The 26,279-nt window shown below is 46.6% G+C and overlaps 1 protein-coding gene across 5 annotated transcripts in view; it reads right to left on the reverse strand.

Annotated features, from left to right (window-relative positions):
* Fam227a (family with sequence similarity 227 member A) overlaps nt 1-26,279 on the reverse strand; it is a 54,075-nt gene that overhangs the window by 18,779 nt on the left and 9,017 nt on the right. For 3 of the 5 annotated variants that reach the window (XM_046429697.2, XM_058574335.1, XM_046429698.2), the window contains 8 exons: nt 21,292-21,367; nt 20,630-20,706; nt 16,842-16,988; nt 14,307-14,408; nt 13,731-13,835; nt 10,996-11,119; nt 8,565-8,672; nt 6,827-6,891 (listed from right to left, as the gene is read on the reverse strand). In XM_046429697.2, the coding sequence (XP_046285653.1) occupies nt 6,827-6,891; nt 8,565-8,672; nt 10,996-11,119; nt 13,731-13,835; nt 14,307-14,408; nt 16,842-16,988; nt 20,630-20,706; nt 21,292-21,367 (804 nt within the window). The remainder of the gene's footprint in view (nt 1-6,826; nt 6,892-8,564; nt 8,673-10,995; nt 11,120-13,730; nt 13,836-14,306; nt 14,409-16,841; nt 16,989-20,629; nt 20,707-21,291; nt 21,368-26,279) is intronic. The other 2 variants (XM_058574336.1, XM_046429699.2) reach the window with 2 other exon arrangements.

Below are 26,279 nucleotides of genomic sequence, written 5' to 3' on the forward strand. Positions count from 1 at the left end.
ACAATCCAGGCAGTCCTGGCAGAGAGAAGAGGCCTAGCGGAGAGCCCACGGGGTGGGGACGGGGCGAGTGGACTTCCAGACCCAGCTCTGCACGCGGAGACTGCCGATCTTGGGCCAGTCCTTGAGCCTCTCTGTGGTGGGTGTTTCCATAGGATTCAGCCAGGTCACTCAGAGGGAGCACTCGCTGGCTGGCAGAGGGGCTCCCAGGGCACTGCCCCCTGGCCTAGCAGTCTCGCAACCTGCCTCCTTCCTCAGCTTTTCTTTGAGCCACTGCTCATGAGCCTAGCACAGGCAGTCACTGAAACCTTGTCAATAAACCTCGTCCCTGCCCAGAATGGCTCCCACTCTAGCAGCAGAGATTAGAGAAGGTCGAAAAGTACACTAAACATAGAAGGTAGCCCATATTCCTTAGGGGAAATAAATTAGGATCATGTTAGGGACGTGAGTGACAGAGACTCAGAATTATAATGGGTCAAACTAGGTAGAAATTGATCTCCTCCATAAAAGTCTGGAGAGAGGCAGGACTTCTACTGTGCCAAGCCCTCAGGGACTCTGACTTCTTCCAGCTCACTGCTCCATTCGTCCTAAGATGGGACTTTCGTTCTCAGGGTCCAAGATGGCAGCTAGAGTGCCAGTTATCACTTTCCCACTCCAGGCAGCAGGATGTAAAAGAACACAGAGATGAAGGGCTTATACAAGTTAGATTTTAAAGAAATTTTTCCAGAAACTGCCACATGGTACCTCTGCCTACCTCTCACTGAGGTGGTTACATGGCTATACGTGTATGCAGGGAGACTAGGAAGTACCATCTTTATTCTGGCCATGAGATGCCCAGTTAAAAGACAGAGGTGCTCCTTTATAGATGAGGAGGACAGCAGATGTCGGGGAGCCATGGCTACTCTGACACAGCGCGGAGAGGACCGTGGAGTCCGAGCGGGGGACTCTGGGCTGTGTGAGGGTGCTGGAGGGTTTCCAAGAGAGGAGACGCTCGCTTTCTGTCCTTGAGGACGAGTAGGAGCTTGGTGGTGTCTGACAAATGGCCCACCAAGTGGCGCACAAGTAGTCCACCAGGAGTGACCACAACTGCTTTGCTGGTAAATAAATACGGTATCTGAGTGGGCAGGAGAAAGTCACGCAGCTGTGTGTCCAGTGCTCGAGGTGTTGAGGTTGTGGCCGGGGTTTGTAAGAAGCACTCCCAGGGCTCAGTGAGACATCGACACTCATTTTTTTTTTTTTTTTTTTGGTACTGGGGATTGGACCCAAACACTGAGCCACACTTCCTCAGCTCTTTTTAATATTTTATTTAGAGACACGGTCTCACGTTCTCACTGAGTTGCTTAGGACCTTGCTAAGTTGCTGAGGCTGGCTTTGAACTCACGACCCTCCTGTCTTGGCCTCCCAAGCTGCTGGGAGTACGCCACGGCACCCGGCTCAACATTCATTCTTAAGAGGCCTGTAATAATCTCTAGCAGAGGAGAGAACAGTGCGAGGAGGTGAGCTTGAGCGTAAGTTAGTAGATCCTCCCATTGGGGGAGAAGGGGCAGGACGATGTACAAACACGCAGTGACCTGGGACAGGTCACTCACCTCTCGGGTCTATTTCTTCCTTTCTTGCATAAAGGTAGCAGTTACTAATTACCCTCCTTGTGGGCTGCTGTAAGGACCAGGAGGCTATGGCTTTGGCAGAGGCTAGGCCTGTGCAAAGAAACCCGCAGCGGTGGACTCTCCTAATGACCACACCTTTCCACTTGCAAGTAAAGCACTTTCCCACCCATTCTCTCAGGCTGTGACCAGCTGCCACACATGTGTGGGTGAGGCAAGGTGACCATGGTTAGGATCAAGGTAAAGGAAGACTGCCCTCACCCGGCACAGAGAAGACAGGGCTGATTCACCTCACTTGGTCACCTGGCTGAGGGCTCAGGTTATGGGGACAGAGGAGCAGGGGGAGCCTGTTTGGAGCGACCATGAGATACAATCTGGGATGCCTACAGGTGCCAGGGAAAGGAGTGGGCTGCACAGGTATGAGAAGGAGCTGGAGGAATTTAGGTCATTATTGTTAATGACCACGCTCTGGAACTTGGGAAAATTCTGGTTAAAATTCCAAAACAAGATGGGCATAGTGGTACAGGCCTGGGATCCCAGCAATTCAGAAGGCTGAGGCAGGAGGATTGCAAGTTCAAGGTCAGCCTCAGTAACTTAGTGAGACCCTGTCTCAAAATAAAAAATAAAAAGGGCTGGGGATGTGGCTCCATGGTAAAGCACCCCTGGATTCAGTCCCCAGTCCCGGGTGGGGGTGGAATCATGAGACATTCTCACAGGACATGACTATACAACAATTTATGGGATGTTATTTATCCCCAGATAGAATCTGTAAGAGGTGATACCAGTTGTGAGGCTCAGTTTGCAGAAGAGAACACGGAGGCTCTTCACCCTTCCTCTGCTGCAGACAAGGCGTCAAAGCAGCTGGGAGCTGAGCTGCCCGCTGGGGCCCGTGCAGCAGGACTAACTAAACCTGCATACGTGCATCTCCTGCCTTTTGTCTCACTTCCTGCCCCTGCCTCTTCTCTAAGATCCTGCTCACCTTCCAGGATTGTGAAGAGGGAACTTTTGAAATAATTAAGTTTCTTCCATCTTCCTTCAAAGTAGAATTTGAATAAAACCTATTTTCCTACCAATTTGAATAGTTCAGGAGTAGCAAGCACTTCCTGAGGGGTATTAGAACCCCTTAGAACCCCTATACCCCTGATTCCTCCTTACAGAGACCACGTTTCACTGCCTTCTCTAAGATTCACTAAACAATTGAATGACTCAGTTTCCAACAGGTAGGAGCCCTAATTTACAACTGAGCCTCTCAGAAGGAGCCAGATTGGCAGATAACTTCTCACTCCTGGCAAATCCCTAACACTCCAAGGGCAGACCGCAGGTCAGTCCTAGAGAAATTGGAACTCACACCTCTGAATTATGAACTCTTAGACTGTCTGTGGCCACTGGAAAGCATACTTTGAACACCACCAGCTACTCCATTGAGCAGACAGGACAGTGAGTGAGAGTTTTCCTGCTGCCTCACAGCAGTTCCAAGACACCCTTTTCAGAGAAGCTCTGCCTCCAACAGGAGTCACCCCCTCCATCCTGGTTGGCCACTAATGCTTCAGCTGTTTTCAAGGTTCCAGAGTGTTCTGTCATTTGTGTTTCTAGGGGCAGAAAATTGAATCTCTTCACTGAGCTGCTGAAATAACTGTCAGAAGGCTTTACATGTCTCAGTACAAAGCAATGCATTTGTTTCTGGCAGTTGTGACAGGCAGCACCCAAACACTGAATAATATTTTGATCTTGATCTATGAGTGACAAGTGTCCCTCCACAGCACCTGTTCCGTCTGTACTTTTGGGAGCTGACATTTATAGAGCCCCATCACATGCTAAGCGCAGCCAAGAGCTTCGTAGGTGAGTATGTGACCTCATTCATGAAGGCCAGAGAGCTTTGCTCGGTGCTCTCTGTGCTGGGCCTGTCCTCAGAGACCACGAGGCGAGGAGACGGAGGACAAGGAGAGCCTGCGTATCTATGTTTTAAGGTGTGGGCGTCCTAAACAATACCTGAACCCTTGGACGTGTGGAAGAGGACAAGCACGGGACAGAGGAAGGGAGTGGGCTGGGGGCGGTGAGGGGCAGGGGAGTCGGGGCAGCCTGGGCAGTGGAGCTGGAGTCAGAAGCACAGGAGGAACCAGACATCCCTCAGAAGCCAGAGGAAAGCACCTTCCAGAAAAGATGACAAGGAGCACGAAGGCCCATTGGGCATATGTCTGGGCGTCCAAGGGGCACAGGGACATCCAGTGGGCTGATGGTCAGGTATCAAGGGAGAGAAGGCCATGGTGGCTGGTTCTGCAGGGCATTTCACACCGTGGAACGAGACCAGATCTTCTTCCAAGGGCAATGAGAAGCTGTTGGAGGTTTTAAGCACGGAATGGCCCCACCTAATGTCTGTCTGCAAAAATCCTTCTGGTTCCTGTGTGGACACTAGGCTGGGGCTACCGATAAAAGGAGCCAGGTCTCTCCTAGAGACAGCTGGGAGATGAGAGGCCGAGGGCAGCTGAGAGCCCACAGAGAGGTCTGAGAGAGGCCAGGGAGGGGAAGGTCTGGGGGGAACTAGCATATGAATAGCTTTTGAAGCCACCAAACCAGCAGAGGTCACTAAGGGAGAACAAATCAATATAGCAGGGAGGGGGACCCAGGACAGATTGGATCAGCAGGATAGGGAGCCGCCTGAGATGACTGAGGATGGGCAGTGAGCGACAAAGGAAGGTCTGGCAACTGTGTGACAACACAGAATCACGAAATCAAGAAACTTTTTTTTTTTTTTTTTACATTTCTGGGGATCAAATCCAGGCCTTATGCGTGTTCAGGACTGCTGAGCCACGTTACCAGGAGAACAACGGACAGCACTGGTCCAACCACTGTGGAAAACAATAGGTGGGGAGGGGGTCTTTAAAAAACTAAAAATAAGGCTGGGGATGTAGCTCAGAGAGAAAGAGTGCTCTGGGTTCAAGCTTCAGTACCACAAAAAGAAAAGACAAGAAACTAAAACTGGATCTACCATATGATCCAGCCACCCCACTTCTGGGTACATAACCAACGGAAGCAAAATCTGGACATCAAAGAGGTGCCCACCCTCCCAGGTTTCTTGAAGCACTATCCCCAATAGCTGAGACATGGAATCAACCTAGGTGGCCATCTAGGGACGAGTGGGTAAGAAAACAGGATGTGTACAACAGGAAGAGGAATGGAATCCTGTTATTTGCAGCAAAATGGATGGAACTGGATACACAAGGGAAAGAAGCCAGAAAAAGAAAGAAAAGCAGTTCTCCCTTACATGTGGGAGCTAAAAAAAAAAAAAACAGTAAAGAAAAAAGAAAAAGAAAGAAAGAAAAGAAAGGTCCATTGAATGCAGGAGAGTGATCCCTAGAGGCCAGGCAGGGCCAGGCAGTGGGACAGAGGTTGGATAACTGGTAGCAGGAGAGTTAGAAGGAAGGCATCGTGCAGCACAGTGGGGTCGTTCACAAGAGCTCATTTCCTCAAGATCTAGAAGAGAGGGACTCAAGGCTCCACACTAGAGAAATAATAAGGAAACAGAAATGCTGATGACACGGATGTGAGAACCCTGTATGCAGGTGTTAATACATCACTGTACTTCACTGATATGGACGACAATTATGTGTTAATTTAAAAATGTAATTAAAAAAAAAAAGACAGTGGGCATGCCCTATCCTGTGAAACCCTCTGTAGGACTGACCCTCCAGGTGGCAAGAGTGGCCCAATGGCCAGCGTGGTTAGGGCCCCAACTGGAGGCACACTTTCAAGGTGGGGAAAGGAGATGTGGGGACAGATAAGTCTTTTAAGAAGTCCTGCGGTGGGGTCAGGCACAGGGGCACATATAATCCCAGCGACTTGAGAGGCTGAGGCAGGAGGATTGCAAGTTTGAGGCCAAACTGGGCAAGTTAGTGAGACCCTGTCTCAAAATAAAATAGAAATGGCTGGGGATGGAGTACAGTGATAGAATGCCTCTGGTTTCAAAAACAAAAGAAGGAGGGGAAGGAGGAGGAGAAGAAGAAGATGAAAGAAAGACCTGGAATTAGCAAATTTTTTTCTTCTAAGAAAAAAAAAGTCAGATAATAATATTCATCTCTGCCAGTCTCAGGTTCTCAGTAATCACTATATTCAACTCTGCTATTTCAGTACAGAGATAGTAAATAAGTGGGCTTGGCAGTGAACAATAATTCTGTTTACAGAAGCAGGGAAAGGCTTCATTCATCTCACCAGACTCTGCCTTGGACATTTGTTTTTTCCAGCTCTCCAGAAAAAAAAAAAAAAAAAAGGCTGTGATTTGTGGCATTTGATTAATTGCATGCTACCCATGTGACTTTTCTAGGAAAAATGCTAACAAGGGCAGGTGAGAGGGTAACTCACCCGGGACACCAGCATGATCCAGTACAGAGGCCGCGTTTGGGCAGAGAGTGGAGTGCCCACAGGAACTGGAAGAGGCCTGTGGCAGGAGCCCCCAGAGCCTGTGGGTACAGATGGATTGGACCAGCCCAGATAAGACCTTGCAGGAAAATCCACACCAGCAGTGAGAGGTGTTTTGTTTGGGCTGTAAGGAGGCGTTCAGGGTCGGGGGACGGCAGCTGCCACAGGAGATACAGTTAGCAGGGTGGCAGGACTGAAAAGGCGAGAATATAACACCTATAGGAGGGACACTGAGGAAGGACAGAGGAAGAGCAGGGGTCAAGGTGATGGCCAGGCTGTAGGTCTGCCCTGGGGACTGCTGGGGAAGAAGAGGCAGGAAGCCCCAGGCATGGCAGCCAGGATAGAAGGCTGCGCTGCTGCTCCCCCACTGCTGACTGCCTTCCTTTCTTTCTTTTTCTTTTTTCTTTTAAATTTATCTAATTTTATTTTTTGTGCTCCTGGGGATTGAACCCAGGGACACTCTACCACTGAGCTACACCCCAGTCCTTTTTTTTTTTTTTGAGACGGGGTCTTGCTAAGTTGCCCAGGCTGGCCTCAAACCTGCGATCCTCCTGCCTCAGCCTCCTGAGCAGCTGGATCGCAGGTGTGTGTCACTGTGCTTGGCCTGCTGCTGTGCTTCTGTGGTGGCCCCTCAGTGCTCCACTCATCCACAGGCCATCGCGGCCTACAGGACCCCTCACGGAAAAGATGAGGTAGAACCAGGGCAGGGGCACAGAGATGTGCTGTTGACAAGAGGCCACTGATGCTCTAGAGGATCCAAGGTGTCTGCAGCTTGGAGCGTCCAGGGGTCCCGGTCTAGTCCTCCCCTTTACCTGAGGGCGGTGGGATCTCCTGCCCTGGAACGTCTTCTTAGGAGTGAAGAAAGAGAAATATCTTCCTAAGGAAGGAAAGAAGCTGTTCTTTAGTCCCTTCTGGCCATGGGATGCCAAGATTGAAGCCAGGAGTTCGGAGACAGTCCCTTCCTGCCACCAGGGACTCCACAAGCCACCCCCACCAAACTCTCCCCTCAGGCTCAGGCAATTTGGAGCCTCTCTGTGCCTTCCACCTGCTGAGTGACCTCAGCAAGTCACCTCACCTCTCAGATCCTGAGCTTGAACACTGTCTATCATGAAGGGCTGTCCAGCTAATTAAAGGCAATATCATCCAGGGATTGGAGAGGGCGGTGTGCAGGCAAGCATGCAACTCTCATGGGGGAAAAAAAAAGGACTGGTTCCCAAAGAAAAACAACCTGGAACCCTAGAAAAATCACAATGAGTAAATGTGGGGTGAAATGAATGAATTTCCTTATAAAAGAAAATCTAGGGCTGTAGCTCAGCAGAAGAGTGTGTGCTTAGGCCCTGGGGTTCCATCCCCAGTACCACAAAAAATGACAAACAACTATTAAGCCCATAACATGTTAAACTTAATATTCATTAAAATGTCATTAAATTTGAATATAGGCAACACTGGAATTTTTTTAAATGAAGACAATTAAAATTAGGTTTTTTTTTTTTTTTTTTTTTCTACATTGAAAAATATCCCTGGGGCTGGGGTGGTGGCTCAGCGGTAGAGCACTTGCCTAGCACAGTCAAGGCCCTGGGTTTGATCCTCAGCACCACATAGGAATAAACAAGTAAAGATATTGAGTCCAACCACAACTAATGTGTTAATAAAAAAAAAAAAAAAAAAGATCCGTGTGTGCGCATGCCCACTGGGAAGCCTGTCTGCTAAGTGGGTAAGTAATCGTGAAGGCTCAGAAAGTTGACGGATGAGTGTGTCTGGCCTGAATAAGCGGTGGCTGTGCCAGCTTCTCCAGACAAGAGCCGTGCCCTGCTCCGTGCCGAGGGTTGCAGTCTTCTCTTCCCTGAGCCCAGGTTGGGCTACCCCAGCTGCACTGGGGACTTGGACAATGCAGCAAACCTGACTCACTCTTCCTGAGACGTTGCTGCTGCTCCTCCTACCACATGAGTCCTCTCCTTCCCCTGCCTGAGACCCTCAGATCTCAGTCAGGAGCATTCGTTGACCATGGTGGGCTGTCTGGGCATGCCTCTGGGTGCTGCCTCTGCATCCTGTGCCCCTCATCACAGTGCCCAAGCCACTGTGCCATGATTACATTATGGATGGTGACAGGGCCCTGGCTTACCTCCACCACTGTGCCCCTTAGTGGTTAGCACAGGGCCTGTGATGTGACTGTTGAGTGAAATAAAATCAAGTGACCCGGGGCAAGGTGTTCCTTGAATTTCAGTTTCCTGACTGTGGTGTGAGATGGATAGTGTGGCAGCAGGTTGTCAAGAGGATGAAATAAAACAGAGAGCGCCCCCGGCCCGGTGCCGGCCTACCGTGGACACCCGTTCACAGGAATCTGCTATTTGAAAATCAAACCCTTTCCTCCCAGCCCACAAACGTGCTGCATGAACTCTAACCACAGCTCATAGGCACTTACATTTCAGTTGGTTTGAGAGTCCCTAAGAGAGACTCTGGCCTGGGGACATCAATTTTCTGACTCCCTCTGTCTCCATAAATGGTATTGGGTGTGGCAGAAGGCAGAGGGACCTATAACTGGTATCTTACCCTTTGCCAGTCGTTTTCTCTGTAAAATTAATTCTTCTCTCCGGAATCTCTCTGGATCCAGTTCCGAGTAGTCCCAACTCTTATAGCCCTGGGGGCGTGGATATGTCCCTAAGGGAGTGGAGAGCCAGAAAGGACACTAGCCAAAAAGAAGGGAGGCAGACCACCCAGGACAGAGGAAGACAGAGTCTCTGAGGCCCTGCCAGTTCTGGGGCGGTGGGACTTCCAGTACCACTCCACCCCAGGCTGGCCTGTGGCCTTGGAGGTGTCACTTCCTCTCTAGAGGACTTTGGGTCTTCGTCTGGAAAATGGGGCCTGATGCCACCTGCCTCCCCTGTCTTCCCTGCCAAATGGATGGCTGGGTTGAGGTCAGATGACAGGTGTGTGACTCTCCTGTGCTGTGTAAATGTGAAGGCACTACAGTTCTCATTTCCCCCACTGCCCCTGATTTGCTGGACCATGAGCTCTCTGGTGGCCTGGGCTGGGTCTTAGTCATCTTTGGCCTCCAGGGTTTCCTGCTGGGCCTGGTGCATAATAGGTAGTAGCGAGCAAATGTTAAGCAGGAGCTGGGGATATAGCTCAGAGGTAGGGCTTGCCTAGCATGTGCAAGACCCTGGGTTCTGTCCCCAGCACTACAAGGAAAAGAAATAAGAAAAAAAAAAAGGGTTGTTAAATGTGTTATGACACTTTCAGTTAAGTGTCAGAAATGGGTTCTCAGGAATGGTGACGCTTCTAAGGATCCTTAAGAAACTTGGGCCCCTGAGCAAAGCCGCGGTTCCTTGGACAAAACCAATGGACAGGAGCTTGATTACCGAGGATGAGTTGGGGAAGATAAAGCCTTGGGCAAAAGACTGGGAAAAAGGAAGAGCAAGGCGAGGGTCAGAGAACGGGAGGCAGAATGCCACAGTGGTCAGAGGCCTAGCTTGGGAGGGGCCAGCCCTGGAACTAATCCCTGCCCCTCCTTTGCTGTTGGACTGCATTGATCTTCCATGTTAAGAGGATTAAATGGGTTTCAGAAAACCATGATGTGGAATGTGATGGACATCATTATCCAAAGTACACGAATGAAGACACGAATTGGTGTATACTTTGTACACAACCAGAGACATGAAAAATTGTGCTCTATATGTGTAATAAGAATTGTAATGCATTCTGCTGTCATATAAATTAAAAAATTAATTAAAAAAAAGAGAGAAAAGCATTAGTGGGGGCTGAGGTTGTGGTTCAGGGTAGAGTGCTCGCCTAGCATGTATGAGGTCCTGGGTTCAATTGAAAGAAAGAAAGATAGAAAGAAAGGGAGGGAGGGAGGGAGAAATAAAGAGAGAGAGAGAGAGAGAGAAAGAAAAGAAAAGAAAAGAAAAGAAAGAAGAGGGGGAGGGAGGGAAGGAAGAGAGAGAAAGAAAGAAACAGAGAAAAGAAAAGAAAAACATTAGCACAGCAGGTCTGAGACTGCTGGCCTTAGAGAGGCCTTAGAAAAGCCTGCTAGACTGGCTCTTGGCTGGTGGCTGGGAAGTTGGCAGGTAAACAGTTCCTTACACTGATACAAAACTTCCTCTGATACCAAGAGGGCTCACTGTGCCCAGATTGCATGGTGTGGCTTATGCCACACACCTTCTTTTCTAGAACTGTGAGAAGTACTGATGAAACTTTGGCCACTGCATCTTTAATGGACAACGACATCACATACAAGTTGCTACATTTTCATGGCAGGAGGAAGAGTAACTGCGTGGGACTCTTTGTGGGAGGGGGACAGCACAAAGGAGCCTGTCTTTCACCCTGGGATCCAGCCTTACCGCATCCTTATTCATAAAGCTCAGCCGTGACTACAGCTGGGTGCTGAGACCCGTGAGTTCTTCTAATGTGTGTGGGGGACTTTGGGAACCCCAGCACAAGAGGACACGTTAAAAGTGCTTACTTGGCACAGAATCTGGCACAAAGGAACCTTGCAATAAATAGAAGTTTTCAATGACCTTAGGCAATGTCTAGGCTGAGCTGGGGCAGTGGGGAAGGGCACTGAAGGGTGGCTGTGGGTGCTGGATGGAGAGGCCATGGTGGGCCCCTTGGTCACATGGAGGGTAGAAAGCTGGGATTATCTAACCAGCTACTGCTTTTGAATCCTTCAACCCATGGCACGTGGCTAACTATCAGGGTTGAGCTGAAACTTGGGTATGTGTTAAGAGAGGCTCCGAAGCTCCCTGTAGATGTAGCTGGGCCCAAACCTGGATTAGAAGGGGTGTCTTGGGACTGCCTTGAGGCAGCGGGAAAACTCATGCTCCTTGGGCTCTCACCAGACACTGTACTCTCGTTGGTATTTAGGAAAGAAAAGGAAGATGGCCCTGATGAAGGCATGTGATGGCCAATGAGAATCACCTGGGCTCTGGTGGACAGCATCCTTCCGGAACTGCAGCCCCCGGGAGCAGCAGCCAGCTCTCACCTGTCATCCATAGGTTGATGGTGTCGCAGATGTCCGACTTGAATTCGTGGGTGTTGAACCAGGACTGCGGGAAGCAGCAGCAGAAGCTGGTGTACAGGGCTTTGCTCAAAAGTGACGGCAACCTCTACGGGGACAAGCAGAGCTCAGGCAACCTTCTCGACATGTCAGAGCCCTGAATTCAGAAAGGACCTGCACTAAAATTCTTTTCCATCGAGAAGCTGCCTTCCTGCTGTTTTTTTCTTTTTTCTCTTCCCCCCTCCCCCGCCCCAGTACTAGGGATTGGACCCATGGTGCTTTACCACTGAGCTATATCCCCTGTCCTTTTTACATTTCATTTTGAGACAGGGTCTTGCTAAATTACTGAGGGTCTGGCTTTGAATTTGTGATCCTCCTGCCCCAACCTGGAATCACAGGATTATAGGCGAGTACCACTGTGCCACGGACCTATTTTTTTTCCTTCCTTTTTTGGCACTGGAGATTGAACCCAAGGGGGCACTAAACCACTGAGCCACATTCCCAGTCCTTTTTTATATTTTATTTAGAGACAAGATCTGGCTGAGTTGCTTAGGGCCTCACTAAATTGCTGAGGCGGCTTTGAACTCTTTCCTACCGCCTCAGCCTCCTCCTGGGATTACAGGCATGTGCCACCAAGATGCGCTGGGGACAGCCCTGACTGTTTTTTGTTGTTGTTGTTGTTGTTTGTTTGTTTCTTGTTTTTGCAGCCCTGGGGATTAAACCCAAGGCTTTGCACATGCTAGGCAAGTGCTTGACCACTGAGCTACATCCCTAGCCCCACTTCCTATTCTTAAGGGAAGTAATGTCTGTCTTCCGCTGCCTCCACATCTCCTTATCCTATAAGAGGGTTGCTCCTCACCCATCAAGTTATGTTTGGCCAATAGCCTCCTCCCTCCCCAGAGCTCCTTTATGTGAGCCGTTAGCCCCTTCTGCAGCTTGGCCAAAGTGCAGCCAACAAGATGGCAAGAGATACATCCCCCTGTTACCATTGGCCAAGGCGGTAATGGGCCTTTATATCGTCTAACATGTGTGCCATCAGGATTTTTGCAGTGTGTCATTTGCCTCTTAATTTTATCTGTATTGATTTTTTAAAATTATATAGTTAAATTATTGGTCTTCTCCCTTGTTTCCTCCAAGTCATATTTAGAAAGCCCTCCCTCACCCCAGTCATGTAAAGTATTCAGTCATGTTTTCTCCCAGCAATCCCTTCAGTACTTATGTTCACACACATCTAAAAAGTACATATGTATGTTCACACTTTTAATTTTAACATTCCAGGCTTACTTAAATCTCACAGAAATATATAAAAGGGAAGACTCTCACAACTGCAGTCCTCTTAAATATTGTTAAGAGTTTGGTAAATATTTTTTCAAATTTTCTTCTCTTCTTTGGCACGTACACATACAGTCAAGTGCCACCCAGCAATGGAGCTGTGTTCTGAGAAGTGCATTGTTGGTTGACTTTGTCACTGAATGAACACCACAGAGTGCACTTACATAAACTGACTGCTGTGATGTCCCTGGGAAATATAATCTCATGTCACAGCTGAAAGAATTCCCCACGCAAAGACACTTCGCCGGGAGAATTCCAATTTTATTGCAAAAAGCTGTGTGCTTATATAGAACTAAGGGGGAGATGGTAGGGCTTAGATAAATGGCAGGCAACCCGTTTATTGGCAAGTTCTTTCAGATATCAGCTCCGGAGCCCAGGAATTAGTTCTCATTGGGGCTAAGGTTCCCCCCCAGCGAGATTTGAAATTGGCGCCGGCGGGAGAGTTCACACGGGCAGGAACTTTTCCCGCCACTGCAGAAAAGAAGAAGGCAGGAAGAAGAGGTGCTTAGGCGCCATGTTGGGGTTTTTTCTCTGGGGTATGGCTGCCGTTTATACTTTTCCCAACAACAGCCATAACATGCAATCCACTGTTGACCAAACTGTCACTTATGGTGCATGACTGTGTATATATTTGAACATAGAGTTGTATGAATTGCTTTTTCACTTAAAATATATGATTATAGCTCTCCTTGTGGGTATGTAGAATTCTATTATATTTTCATAGCTGCTATATTATAAGTGGGCTACAGAGATACCATGTGGGGAACTACTCTGAGTGACCCATGCCTTCCATCCTGAAGCAAGAGGCTCTGACCAATCATTGCATTTCGTGGTGACTTGGGCGTTGTCCCAGCCCAGGAAGTAGAAGGAGTGTCTTCAGGTGCTACATTCACCTGTTCCTTTGTAATACTACTCCTTTGCCCTATTTGGGATAGAATGTTCCATGGAAATGCCCTTTGTATGTCCCCTTCTCTTGCTCTGCCTTTGGGTGTGGCTTTCCTAGATGTCAGTCACCTGCTGTCAGCAGACATCACAAAGCTAGACTCAATCCCCCGAAACCTGACCCCTTGCCTCATTTGAATGGCTTCTCCTCAATGGGAGGGTTCAGCATCTGCCCCTCCCACTCTCTCTCTCTCCACCCTTCCACCCCCCATCCCCACCTTAAGGTCAGAGGACCCAAAGAAAAAGGTATCTCTGTCTCTGTGTGATTATTTTGTGCAGCCCAGTTCACCTGGAGTGACCCTGAGTATTTCAGTTGTGAAGAAGGCGACGATACCACAACTTTCTACTCACTGCTTTATGTAAAGGATGCTTAGGGCATGCTCTTCGACACTAGAGGTGAACAGAAACCCAACATCATGTTTTCCTAGGCAGTGGATGATACTCACTTTCAAGAGTGCTTCCACGAAATGCGATCTGGGTTGATGAAACAAGAGGAAGGCATAGTGCCGGGCTATCCTGTCGAGAAGCCTGTTCTGGACCTCCTTGTTTGGCTGCCAGGAACAGAATTGGGGAAGGAATTATTGAGTCCCTTGTTGAGACAGCCAAGCATGACTCTCACTTTCAGGGATCCTCTTCTCCGGCTAATGAACCCCACATGCTTTATGAAATAACCGACTCATCTTTGGCATCAGAGTCACAAAGCGTGTGCCCAGAGGCAGTGTGCTGTTGAAGGAGGCACACCAACTCTGGGTCATGGGTCCTGAGTTCTATTCTCAGCACTGCCCTGGGCCAGTCACCTAATGTGGACTAGTTCCTAAAGCTTGGGGGAGCCAGAGGACATTGGATGATGGATGATGTGCGGGGTCCACAGGTGAGACCTGAGTAGGGAGGAGACAGAGTGACAGCAGAGCCTGCAGGGGTGATCCACGGGATCCAAGGAGCTGGTAGCTCAGGTTAAAGAGGTTGGAATTTGTTCTAAAGAAAAGTAAGCAAACCAAAGAAACAATCAGTTCCTCATTTACCTGGTACCTTTCATGAAACATCCACCAAAAGCTATCCAGCCACAAGGTTCTGGGAGAAGGAGAAGAGAGAAACTTCTCTAATTCACTCTCTGAACAGAAAGACTTGGGGAAGAAAAACACAAAATCTATATTATATTTATTTTTTAAATTCACCTTGAACCGCAACCAGATTCATAATTGTCTTCACTCAAAACCTGCCTTTCCGCCCGTGCTATCGTTACAAAGAGCACCATCTCCTGCCAGTCATCTTTGGAGTCATCAAAAAAGCTGCTCAGGGCTGGGGTCGTAGCTCAGTGGTAGAGCGCTTGCCTAGCATGTGTGAGGCACTGGGTTCAATTCTCAGCACCACATATAAATAAATGAATAAAATAGAGGTTCATTAGCATCTAAAGAATATTAAAAAAAAAAGAAAGAAAAAAAGCCACCTAATCTTGTAGTATGTGTGCACAATTTGCCTGGCCTTAAGCCAGGTGTTTTATGTATTCCCGTTTAACCCTCGATAATCTTATGATACACATCCACCATCACGGACTAGGAAATGAGAGGCTAGAAAAGTCAGGAGACTGAGGACCGACGAGCTGAGAGCACTGGCCTAGAGTAACATGGCCAGCAAGTGGCCGAGCCAGGACTGGAACACTAACTCTTGTCGGGATTCCATGCCAGCTGCTCCAGCTGTCACCCCCAGGGCCAACTGACAACAACCTTCAGCAATCCCTGTAGATATCGTACAAACGAAAAAGACTGGACCAGAAAATTCCTCTATACTCCTTTCTGTTTTCAGAACTATTGTTTATATAGCTCTCAGGCTTCCAAAACATTTTTTCTTTTTTTTTTTAATTATTTTTTAGTTGTAATTGGATCCCTTTATTTTATTTATTGATCTTTATGTGGTGCTGAGGATTGAACCCAGGGCCTCCCATATGCTAGGCGAGTGCTCTACCACTGAGCCACAACCCCAGTCCCCCCCCCCCCACACCGAAACATTTTTTTATATAAATCATCTTTTGGTCCTGAATATCAACAATTCACATTAAGTTGCGAGCCAATGTTGTCTGTGTATTCCTGACTCTAGTGCTTCACTGAGTTTGGCTTTTGTGTCTGTGTTAGCAGCTTTCACTACTTGGCTCATCAGATTCTTCTGAGTTAATAATAAACATATGGGAACTGGGGATGTGGCTCAGTGGTAGAGTGCCTGCCTGGCATGCATGAGGTCCTGGGTTTTATCCCCAGCACTGTGAAAGGAAGGAAGGAAGGAAGGAAGGGAGGGAGGGAGGGAGGGAAGAAGAAAGAAAGAAAGAGAGAGAGAGAGAAAGGGGGAGGGAGGGAGGGAGGAGAGAGGGAAGGAAGGAAGGGAGGGAGGGAGGGAGAGAGGGAAGGAAGGAAGGGAGGGAGGGAGGGAGGGAGGGAAGAAAGAGGAAAGAAAGAAAGAAAGAGAGAGAAAGGGGGAGGGAGGGAGGGAGGGAGGGAGGAGAGAGGGAAGGAAGGAAGGAAGGAAGGGAGGGAGGGAGGGAGGGAGGGAGGGAGGGAGGGAGGGCATGGAATTCTAAAATTAAAAAAATTAACTATGAGCTCAGGGCAGCAGAAAATTTAGCTTCATTGTTATGTAACCGGTCTGAACCCTGCCCTTGATCTGAAGCTGCCACTGTCAGAATATAACATGCAACATTTATTGGATGCTTCCTTGGTGTCTGCCACCGGGCTGTGTACCTTCATTTCTCCTCTCGCTTAGATGGGATTGATTCAGACATGGCCACAGCCAAGCAGTAGGAAGAGGCCAGGAAGAAGGGCAGGAAGGAGAGTGCGAAGGAGGAGAGGAGGGAAAGAGAAAGAGAGAAAGGGGAGGGTAGGTGGAGAAGTAAAGGTAGAAGAGATGGTTCAAGATGCTGGGTCCCAGGAAAGGCAGGGCAACTAGTTAAGAACTGGGGGGACAATGACCAGAGCTGCTCTGGGGACACAGGAGTTAAGCAATTGTGATGGAGGAAGAGGCCCAGCTGTATAGCTGCTGGGGCTACTTCCTGGTGTCCTCCTCTGCTGGCCTCTTTCCAGTTCTCTCCCATCAGCATGAGCACGTGGGTCCCCTGGGCTTGGCATCCTCCCCTCCTGAGGTACCATCAGGCTCTTGAGCAAGTTCTCAGGGTACTGTAATCACCAGGGGGGGGCAGGAAGAAAATATTATAGCTAATTGTGTGATTAAGGAAAAAAGTTCACCTCACCGATATGCAATGGAGTAGCTGTCAGAGGAACATGTACAGAATTATAAAAAAGACATGTACCTATGAAGGCGCGTGCTCCAGATGTTTTGGCAATCAGAGGATCATCAAGACCCCCTGGAGACCAGGCATCGAGGTTTTGGAGTGAACTTGAGTTGTGGTTACTCACTCAGCTTAGTCCCCTGGAGCATGTGGCCCTGAGCAGAATCCTCAGTCCCTCCTAGGCTGTGAAAGGGGGACAACTGTGCCTGCCCACCCCCTGCCACCCCTCCCATAGGCCAGAGTTGGCCCTTGGCTGGGTGAGCTGCCAGCTCTCTTTCCTTACCTTGCCACTCAAGGTGTTTTTCTCTGCCCGAATCACGTTGCCCACCATGTCGCAGAAGTCCACTCCATTGGGAAGCTTGTTGGGCCCAGAGTCGTTAAATTTGGGAGGCTGGTATAGCTCGGCCAGAAGATTCTTTTCTGCTGTTTTCTGAAGCAAAAGAATGGAATGTGAAAATGGAGACCACTGTTTTGACAGTTTAAAATAATAGAATATCTTCCTCTTTTTATTATGAAGACAGTATAGACACAGAAAATGAGAGGGTGTTCAAGACCCAGTACCCTTTACCAAACCCCTTACCTATTCATATGATTTCTATTCTCCTTTAAAGCTTTGAGCAAATGTATCCAAATACATATATGTACCTTTAATCATCACACACACACTTTTACATCCTGCTTTATCTACTTTACTTTAGTTTTTTTTTAATCTAGTTGCATTGTCCCCAAAATTATCAGTTAAAATGCTATAATTTAGGGCTGGGGCTGTAGCTCCTTGGTGGAGTGCTCGCCTCACATGTGGAAGGCACTGGGTTCGATCCTCAGCACCACATAAAAATAAAATAAAGGTATTATGTTCATCTACAACTAAAAAAAAAATTTTTAATGCTATAATTTAACCAGGCACAGTGGTTCATGCCTGTGATCCCAGCAATTCAGGAGGTTGAATCAGGAGTGTCACAAGTTCAAGGCTAGCTTCAGTAATTTAGTGAGACCCTGTCTCAAAAAAAAATTAAAAGAGATGGGGATGTGGCTCATCAGTAAAGCAGTAAAGTAAACCAGTAAAGGTTCAATTCACACACAAAAAATGACAACAACAACAAATAAAACACTACAATTTAATTTACTCACCAACTACTTCCAATAAACACTGCTGTCATTAATATCTTGGAGCATGTGGTTCTATTCCCCCTTGGGTCACTTATTTTGCATAAATTCCTTAAAATGGTAATATTGAATCAAAGGCTGTGACCATCTTTATAGTATTTAATATATACCATTCAATCGATTTTTTTTAATATTTTTTTTTAGTTGTTGATGGACCTTTATTGTATTTATTTATACGTGGTGCTTAGAATTGAACCCAGCGTCTCACACATGCTAGGCAGGTGCTGTACTACCACTAACATTTTTGAACAAAATGAAAACGTAATGATTATAAAAATGTAAAAACACAGAAAAGTAGAAAGAGGGAGTTGATTCTCCTCACCCAAAGGCACCCACTGGAAACTTTCTGTAAGACTAAACTACATATTTTCCCCCTTTTTGGTACTGGGGATTGAACCCAGGGACACTTTTCCACTGAGTCACATCCCCAGACCGTTTTTTGATTTTTTATTTTGAGACAGGGTCTCAGTCTCACTAAATTGGTTAGAGCCTCACTAATTTTCTGTAGCTGGCCTCAAACTTGTGATCCTCCTGCCTATCCTCAGCCTGCCGAGCTGCTGGGATCACAGGCCTGTGCCACTGTGCCCAGTAATGGAACTACTTTCTAACTGAGCTGTGGTACTGGCAGTGGGAGAGCAGCTTGAAGATCTGCTGCATCAACCCTGAGTCAGATGACAGCTCTGCCATTTACTAGCTGGGCCACCTTGGGCAGGACACTTATACCTGCTCAGCCACCACCAATGGTGAGTAGCACAATTTCAATGCAGCCTCAACCATGAGTCTTCTTGCTGTTTTGGAATTTTCTGGTCTAAAATATATAAAAATAGTGGACTGAGGCTGTGGCTCAGTGGTACAGCACTTGCCTAGCATGTGTGAGGCACTGGGTTCAATTCTAAGTACCACCTATAAATTAAAATAATAATAATAATAAAGGTCCATTGACAACTAAGAAAATAGCATAGTGTTTCACACTGTCCATCATTTAAAGCTTATTTTTTTTTTTTAGTTGTTGATGGATCTTTATTTTATTCATATGCAGAGCTGAGAATCAAAAGCAGTGCCTAACACATGCACGGCAAGTGTTCTACCACTGAGCCATAACCCCAGCCCAAGCATTTATTTATTTATATATTTTTTAAAAATGTGATTACTTTATTTTTATTTTATTTTTTTTTTAAATATTTTATTTACATTTTAGTTTTCGGCAGAGACAACATCTTTGTTTGTATGTGGTGCTGAGGATCGAACCCGGGCCGCACACATGCCAGGCAAGTGCGCTACCACTTGAGCCACATCCCCAGCCCAAATGTGATTACTTTAATACAAAACAGCAAAAAACATAGAATAGCCAAAGATTATAAGAAAAAAATTACATGTGCATACAAATAGATCAACAAAGACTTTACATTAAGCTTTAACATTCACAATAAAGGTAAATTTCACTTGCTTAGATTAAACCTAAATAGTGGTATAAAAAGAGCATCTGCCTGACTCTTCTTCTACCACAGCAACACTTGAGAGAATTCCAAAATGATCTTTTTTCTTCATGTTTAAACTATGCATCATACCAATTTTCTGTGTAAATGCAATTAAATTTAATGAAGTCAAATGCAAGATACACACCTATGGTTAGACTTAGGTAACATTCTGGTTCCCACATACAGAGCATCTTCAAGGGTATTAGTGTGATCAGAGGAAGGAAATTGTGATATGAGATGAAATAGCAAAAATAAAAGCAATGGACAGATCACAGTGATCACATAACACAGCTAAGTATTTAAATACAATTTATATGTGGAAAAAAGTAATTTCAAGTTAGGGGTTCTTTTTAAATTGATCTTTTAAAAACAAATGACAGCAGAATGCATTACAATTCTTATTACACATATACAGCACAATTTTTCATATCTCTGGTTTTATATAAAGTATGTTCATACTAATTTGTGTCTTCATACATGTACTTTGGATAATGATGTCCATCACATTCCACCATCCTTGCTGACCCCCTGCCTCCTCCCTGCCCCTCCCACCCCTCTGCCCTATTTAGAGTTTGTCTATTCCTCCTGTGCTCCCTCTCCATACCCCACTATAAATCAGCCTCCTTATATCAGAGAAAACGTTTGGCATTTGCTTTTTAGAGATTGGCTAACTTCACTTAGCATTATCTTCTCTAGCGCCATCCATTTACCTACAAATGCTATGATTTTATTCTCTTTTATTCCAGCCCAAGCACTTAAAGCTTTGAATGCTTATCTCTTGGGTAGTTTAAAGAACAAGCAGAGAAAAATCTTTTTTTTTTTTTTTTTTTTTTTTGTGGTGCTGGGGATGGAACCTCTAGTCCGCAGGGAGATTCTTAAGTGGGTAGCTGTGAGACGGAGCCAGATTGCTGCCGAGGGCCAGTAGAGGGGGCCTGAATGCAGGTCAGAGGACTAGGCGGGAAACAGAGCCCTTCCATGGATGAGCTGCAGGACCCTGGACACATCACCTAACTTTAATCCTGAATCCCATTTCCAGGGGCATCAGCAATGATCTCCATAACTAGCCTCTCCTGAGAGTCGGAGCAGCCCCTCAGGAACCTGCTGTGTGGACAGTCCAGGAAGGCCCTGTGGCACCTCAGCAAGACCCAAAGGCCTTGTTTCTAAGGAGAAATACATTCTCAGTTCTAAAAATAGCACACACGGCTCTGCAATGCCCCTCCTTGGGGGTTGGGTCATCTCTGCCCTTTTGAGGGTGTCATGAGAAATTCCAAAGTTGTCAAAATTTTAAGATCTTCTTTGAAAAAGAGAACTTTTTTTTTTTCCATTCAATCTCCACCCAGTCACCAAATTCCCCTCTCCCGGAGTAAAACCTATTTCTTGCCTAATAGAAACCAATCCAAAACAGGCACAGCAATCAGTCCCTTACCTTTTTCACAAAGGAAGACTTGGCACTCTTGAATTCGGAGCCTTGGCATATATACGGTGTTCTTTGCTGTTTCTTGACTGCAGAGTGGAGGAAAAGAGATGAGAAATGAGCAGCCACAGGTGGTGTGCACTACTGGGTGATCAACCTAACTGGGACTCGTCACTCAACCTGCGCTGCCCAATGACGCTCATCCTGCTGATCTCACTAGGTCCCATGGGTCTGAACAACCAAGATCCCCCTCCCTATCAGATTAGACCAAAGAGGGGACAACTATGTGGCCTTAGGCAAGTTGCTCCTCTCTCCCTAGCCCTGTTTCCTCTTCCACAAAATGTTTTTAAAAGGACCCAGAGGGAAAGCACCTAGAGTCCTGTGTCACATAGTTAGCTGGTCCCTAAATGGTACCCTCTTCCCTCTGTCCTTGCCCAACATGAGGAAGTCAGATTTGAGTCTCCTCACCTACAACTCTGAATTCCTACCCAATTATGTTTCCAAAACCGAAAACTCAGGGGTGGGGCTGGGGCAGGGTGGTGCAGTGCTTGCTTCTAGCAAGGCCTTGGGTTCAGTCCCCAGCATGTAGAAAAGCAAACCAAAGCTTAAAATATCCAACTAAAAAAAATCAAATCCACGACAACCCAATCAAGGCTATGAGAAGGGATTTTTGCCTCTGTCTCCTGCGCTGACGTGACTGTGGCTTTTCTCTCTTAAAGCCTTCTTCTCCAATTCAAATTTCTCAATTGCCTTTAAAAAAAACAGAAAGAAAAAAAATGGGGCATTAGGGATTAATGCAAATCCTGGGGACCAAGGCTTCTTCCTTGTTGGTACCCAAAAGGCCTGGAGAAGTTTGTAGCCAACACTTCCTGTCTTCCCCCAGGTGGCACCATCTGTGCCCCTCAGTGTCACTGAATCCTCCCCAAGTGTCATCAATCTGTCTTCCACACCACAGTCCTCTCACACTGCCCCTCTGAGGACAGGATTTGGAACAGGGTTCCAATCACAGCCTCACAGGTTATAAGCTCCAGTTGAATCTCTCTGTAAAAGGGGATAACAATACCCACCTTCAGGTCCTTACAAGGATCAGAGATAAAGTATCTTATGCACTTTAAAACACTCTCACAAAGGCTAGCAGATAGGGCTGCTCACTAAGGGGAAACTACTATTGTTATTAATCATGATACCCTTGACCCCACAAGAGTCTTCTCTTGATCACTCTGACTCTCCACTCCTGCCCCTTAGGAAAGGAAAGAAAGAAAAATGAACGTCAGTGACCCACAAGTTGCACTGATCATCAACCAAAAGCCCAGCACTGCGTTAGGACAGCAGTCATCCTGTGCCACGTGCTTGCAGTCTACCAGGTGGAACAGAGGCTGGGGAAGCCATCTGGCAGCAGGAGCTGAGTCAGCCACTGCCTAGTGCATAAAGGGCATGGCAAACCATGACCCAGAAAGGTGGCCAGGGTGGCCAGGAATGGTTCTGATTCAGCAGCAGTTGTGAGCTGCCTGGGCAGAGCGGCAAGGAGGAGAGGCAAGGGGTCCCTTCCTTCCGCCAGGTCACATGGGCACTCAAAGTTGCTCCTGCAGTCCCACTACCCCGCCTGTAGGTTCTGCCTGCAGTCAAGAACACCCAGGAGCTATGTCCATGCTCCCTAGTTCCCCATCAGAGCCTGCTTCTGGGAAGGTAACTTCATTCTTCTTCCTGGTTTCAAAAATTATTATTAAAAAAAATCATAGAAGTGACATATGCTTATTGTTTTAAAATATCCTAACATTACAGAAGAATCTAATGTAATAGTAAAAGAGTTCATATCCTTTGGATCCCCTCCTCTTTCCAGAGCTAACCCTGTGTAACCATTTGGTGTAGATTCCTCCAGATTTATTTCCTACGCATTTATACACATAAAACACTTCTGCTGAGAGCCAGGTGAACTTCTGTGTCCTGAGCTAAGTACTGTAGCACCCTATAAGGTAGATACATTATTGCCATGTTTTACAGGAAATTGAGACCCATGGTGGTTAAATCATTTCCCCAATGTCACGATTTGAGGGAACAGTAAAGCAGAAATTTAAACTTTGACAATTCTCCTCAAAAGCATACGCTTTCTCCTACAGATGACTTTTCACCTTACGGGGAATCATTCCAAACAGTGTGTGTGTGTGTGTGTATGTGTGCACTTTGCTTTGCTTTTACCCACAATTTAATTTGAAGCTCTACTCAAGAGTGTGGTAGAGAGACTAATGCTATTGGTCTCTCTCCTGTCAATGGCTTCAGTATGAAAAACAATTTGACTTTTATAAATTTATTTATAAGGCTCTATTCTGTAGAAATACTTGCAAATGATCACTAAGGTATGTGCACAAAAATATTCAAATGTGTATCATCAAAGTGCCACTGAAACATTTAGCATTAAGGATGAATTAAATAAATTATGCCATTTTCAACCTACAGAATATTACACAGCCATTGAAAGATAGGGCAGGTCAGTAGTACTGCCTTATAAAATCTCTAAGTATTTATGCTAAAAATAAATGAGAAAAGGAATAAGAGAAAACAAACACAGGTTACAAAGTAACAGTCATGGCTTTGTCAAAAATAGAAAACAATAACCCCAAATTATGTAATACCTATGAAAATAATAACCTAAAGAAGATCTGAAAGGGCCAGGTGGGGTGGTGCCCGCCTGTCATTCCAGCATCTCAGGAGCTGAGGTGGAAGGATCACAAGTTCAAGGCCAGCCTGGGCAGCGTAGTGAGACTCTGCCTCAAAATAAAAAAAAAAAAAAAAAAATTAAAAGGACTAGAAGATGTAGCTCAGGGGAAAAGTGCCCCTGGGTTCAATCTCCAGGATGAAAAATAAAAGTTCTGAAAGATACATGCCGCTGGGATTAGCAATCCTTAGGGTGAGTGAGGGAAATGGGGGCTGTGACTTGCCCTGTGACTTTAATTCTTGTATACTTGTAGATGGTTTGAAAATTTTAGAAATAGTATGCAGCATATTGCTATTTAAATTGTTAAAAGTGTGACAAAAAGATTGACTCAAGAATTTAACTGACCCCCCAAATCAGTACTGGACAAGTTGGGTGAGGGGGAAACTAAAAATGGTGAAGGCCAATCGTGAGGCCAGGATAGGGGGGGGGGGGGGGCAGAGAACTTGGTGGGAAGCAAGATTCCGGGTGGGAGGGGTGAGAAAGTTAAGGTGGAGAACTGGCAGGAAGTGAAGGAGTAGAGTTAAGACAGGCCACAGCAACGGAGGTGGGTGATAGAGAAGAGGAAGAAGAAGGCCAGGGGGAGGAGGAGGGGGAGGAAGAGGAGGAAGAAGGGGGGGAGGAGGGAGAGGAGGAGGAGGAAGAAGGCGGGGGGGGGGGAAAGGGGGAGGAGGAGGTGGAAGAAGGCCAGGGGGAGGAGGAGGGAGGAAGAAGGCAGGGGGGGGGGGAGGAGGAGGGAGAGGAGGAGGAGGGAGAAGGCCAGGGGGGAGGAGGGGGAGGAAGAGGAGGAAGAAGGCCAGGGGGAGGAGGAGGGGGAGAAGGAAGAAGGCCAGGGGGAGGAGGAGGGGGAGGAGGAAGGGGAGGAGGAGGAGGAAGGCCAGGGACAGCACCGGGGCCCCAGTGAGGACCAGGACACACAGAGCTTCTCCTCTTGAACTACAGAAGGGCACTACCAACAGATGGCCTGGGCTTTCAAGTGGAGTCCCTCACTGAGCCCGGAGACACTGGAAAGCAGGCCAAACAGACCTGTGCGAAGAATAGGGAGCAGCGGGACACGGGCGACCAGAGAGGGCGCACTCTGCTCGGCCACCGCAGGACTGCCCTTGAGGCCGCTCGGCCCCCTGGTGCAGCACAATGAAAACAGGGAAGCCCAGAGCGGGCCCAGACTGCAGGTGAGTGACCTCCGTGTGGACGGGAATCCTGCAGTTAGAGCGAGGACTTGCCCGCAGCACCCGGCGCCCCCCAGAGTAAGTCTTCATGGTTCCATCCCCCTCCTCGTCGCCGCCAGGTGCCCATGAACAATCCGGGCAGCCGTGGAGCCCACTCTGAATGACACACCCCACTCCGCGGAGGGGCAGGTCCTCGGTACAACTCCAACAGGTGACACTGCTTTGTTACTCTCATTTTCAAATATTCTTCATAAGCCCCAGAGTTCTTAAGTTCAGTTGAAAATAAAAATCAAACACATACTGGTACCAAATCCAAAGACAGCCAAAAGGCAGGGGCAGGGGACTCAAGCCTGTGCTCTTTTCACAGGGGCTCAGCCACACCTGGCTGCGCAGTGGACCTTCAAATGCCGGCCTCCCACAAGCTGTGTGTGAGAGAGAGAGAATGAGAGAGACAGACAGACAGACAGACACACAGAGACAGGGAATTATTGGAGGGCTTGTTTTACTTTTTTTGATAAAAATAAATCAAAATTAACCCTTAGCCTTCCAGTTTATGGTCCAACACTTAAGGAGCTCAGAAACTACCACTATATCCTCATAAGTAAAAACCTGAAAAGTAGACTTTTCTTAGACCTGTCAGAGAATCAAAGTCACAGGGCACCCTCCTCAGTTGGGGAGGGTACAAGCAGATGCAGATAATCATAACCCAGGAGCAGAAACTTCCACATGAACCAGTTGAAAAACCTAACCTACCATTGATGAATTGCTGAAGGTTCAGTGTACACAACTCTTGAGTTAAGAACTCCAGATGTCACAAAAATTAACTCCAAGTGAATCACAATCTTAAATGTAAAATGCAAATCTGTAAAACCCTTAAAGAATAACACAGGAGAAAACCTGACCTTGGTCCTGGTGATGACTTTTTAAATATGATACCAAAGGCAGAATCCATGAAAGGAGGAAAGTTGAACTTCATTAAAATTAAAAATTTCTGCTCTGCCAAAGACACTGTTAAGACAATGAAGTGACAAGTCACAGACTGGAAGAAAATATTTGTAAAAGACATGTCTAATAAAGAACTGTTGATCAAAATACACAAAAAACTCTTAAAACTCAGTGGTTAAGAAAACAAATAACTCCATTAAAAATTGGACCTAAGACCTTAACAGATGTCTCATCAAAGAAGATAAACAGAAGATTAACAAGCATATGAAAAGATGATCCACTTCACATGTCATCAAAGAAATGCAAATTAAAACATACCAATTTGAATGGCCAAAATCCAGAACACTGACACCATCAAATGTTGGTGAGTAGACGGAGAAACAAGAACTCTCACTCATCAGTGGTGGGAGGACAAAATAGTACAATCACTTTGGAAGAGAGTTTGGTAGTTTCTAACAAAACTAAACATACTCTTACTACAAGATCCAGCTATTCTGCTCCTTGGTATTTACCAAAGAAGCTGAAAACTGATATCCACCTCCAAAAAACTCTACACAGGGCTGTTTTTAATAGCTTTATTCATAGTTGCCAAAGCTTTGAAGCAATTAAGATGCCCCAAGTAAGTGAGTGGATAAATAAACTATGGTATACTCAACCAATTGAATATTACTAAACACTAAAAAGAAGTAAGCTACCAAACCATGAAAAGACAAGAAGAGAAATTCAAATTCATGTTACTAAGTGAGGAAAGCCCATCTGAAAAAGCTATATATTGTATGATCCCAATTCTATGACATTCTAGAAAAAGTAAAACTACAAATCAATAAATGGGCTGAGG

Source organism: Marmota monax, unplaced genomic scaffold (assembly GCF_021218885.2).
Source record: "Marmota monax isolate L192 unplaced genomic scaffold, Marmota_monax_Labrador192_F-V1.1 WCK01_AAM20220418_F8-fsc00051, whole genome shotgun sequence".
Classification (NCBI taxonomy): Eukaryota; Metazoa; Chordata; class Mammalia; order Rodentia; family Sciuridae; genus Marmota; species Marmota monax.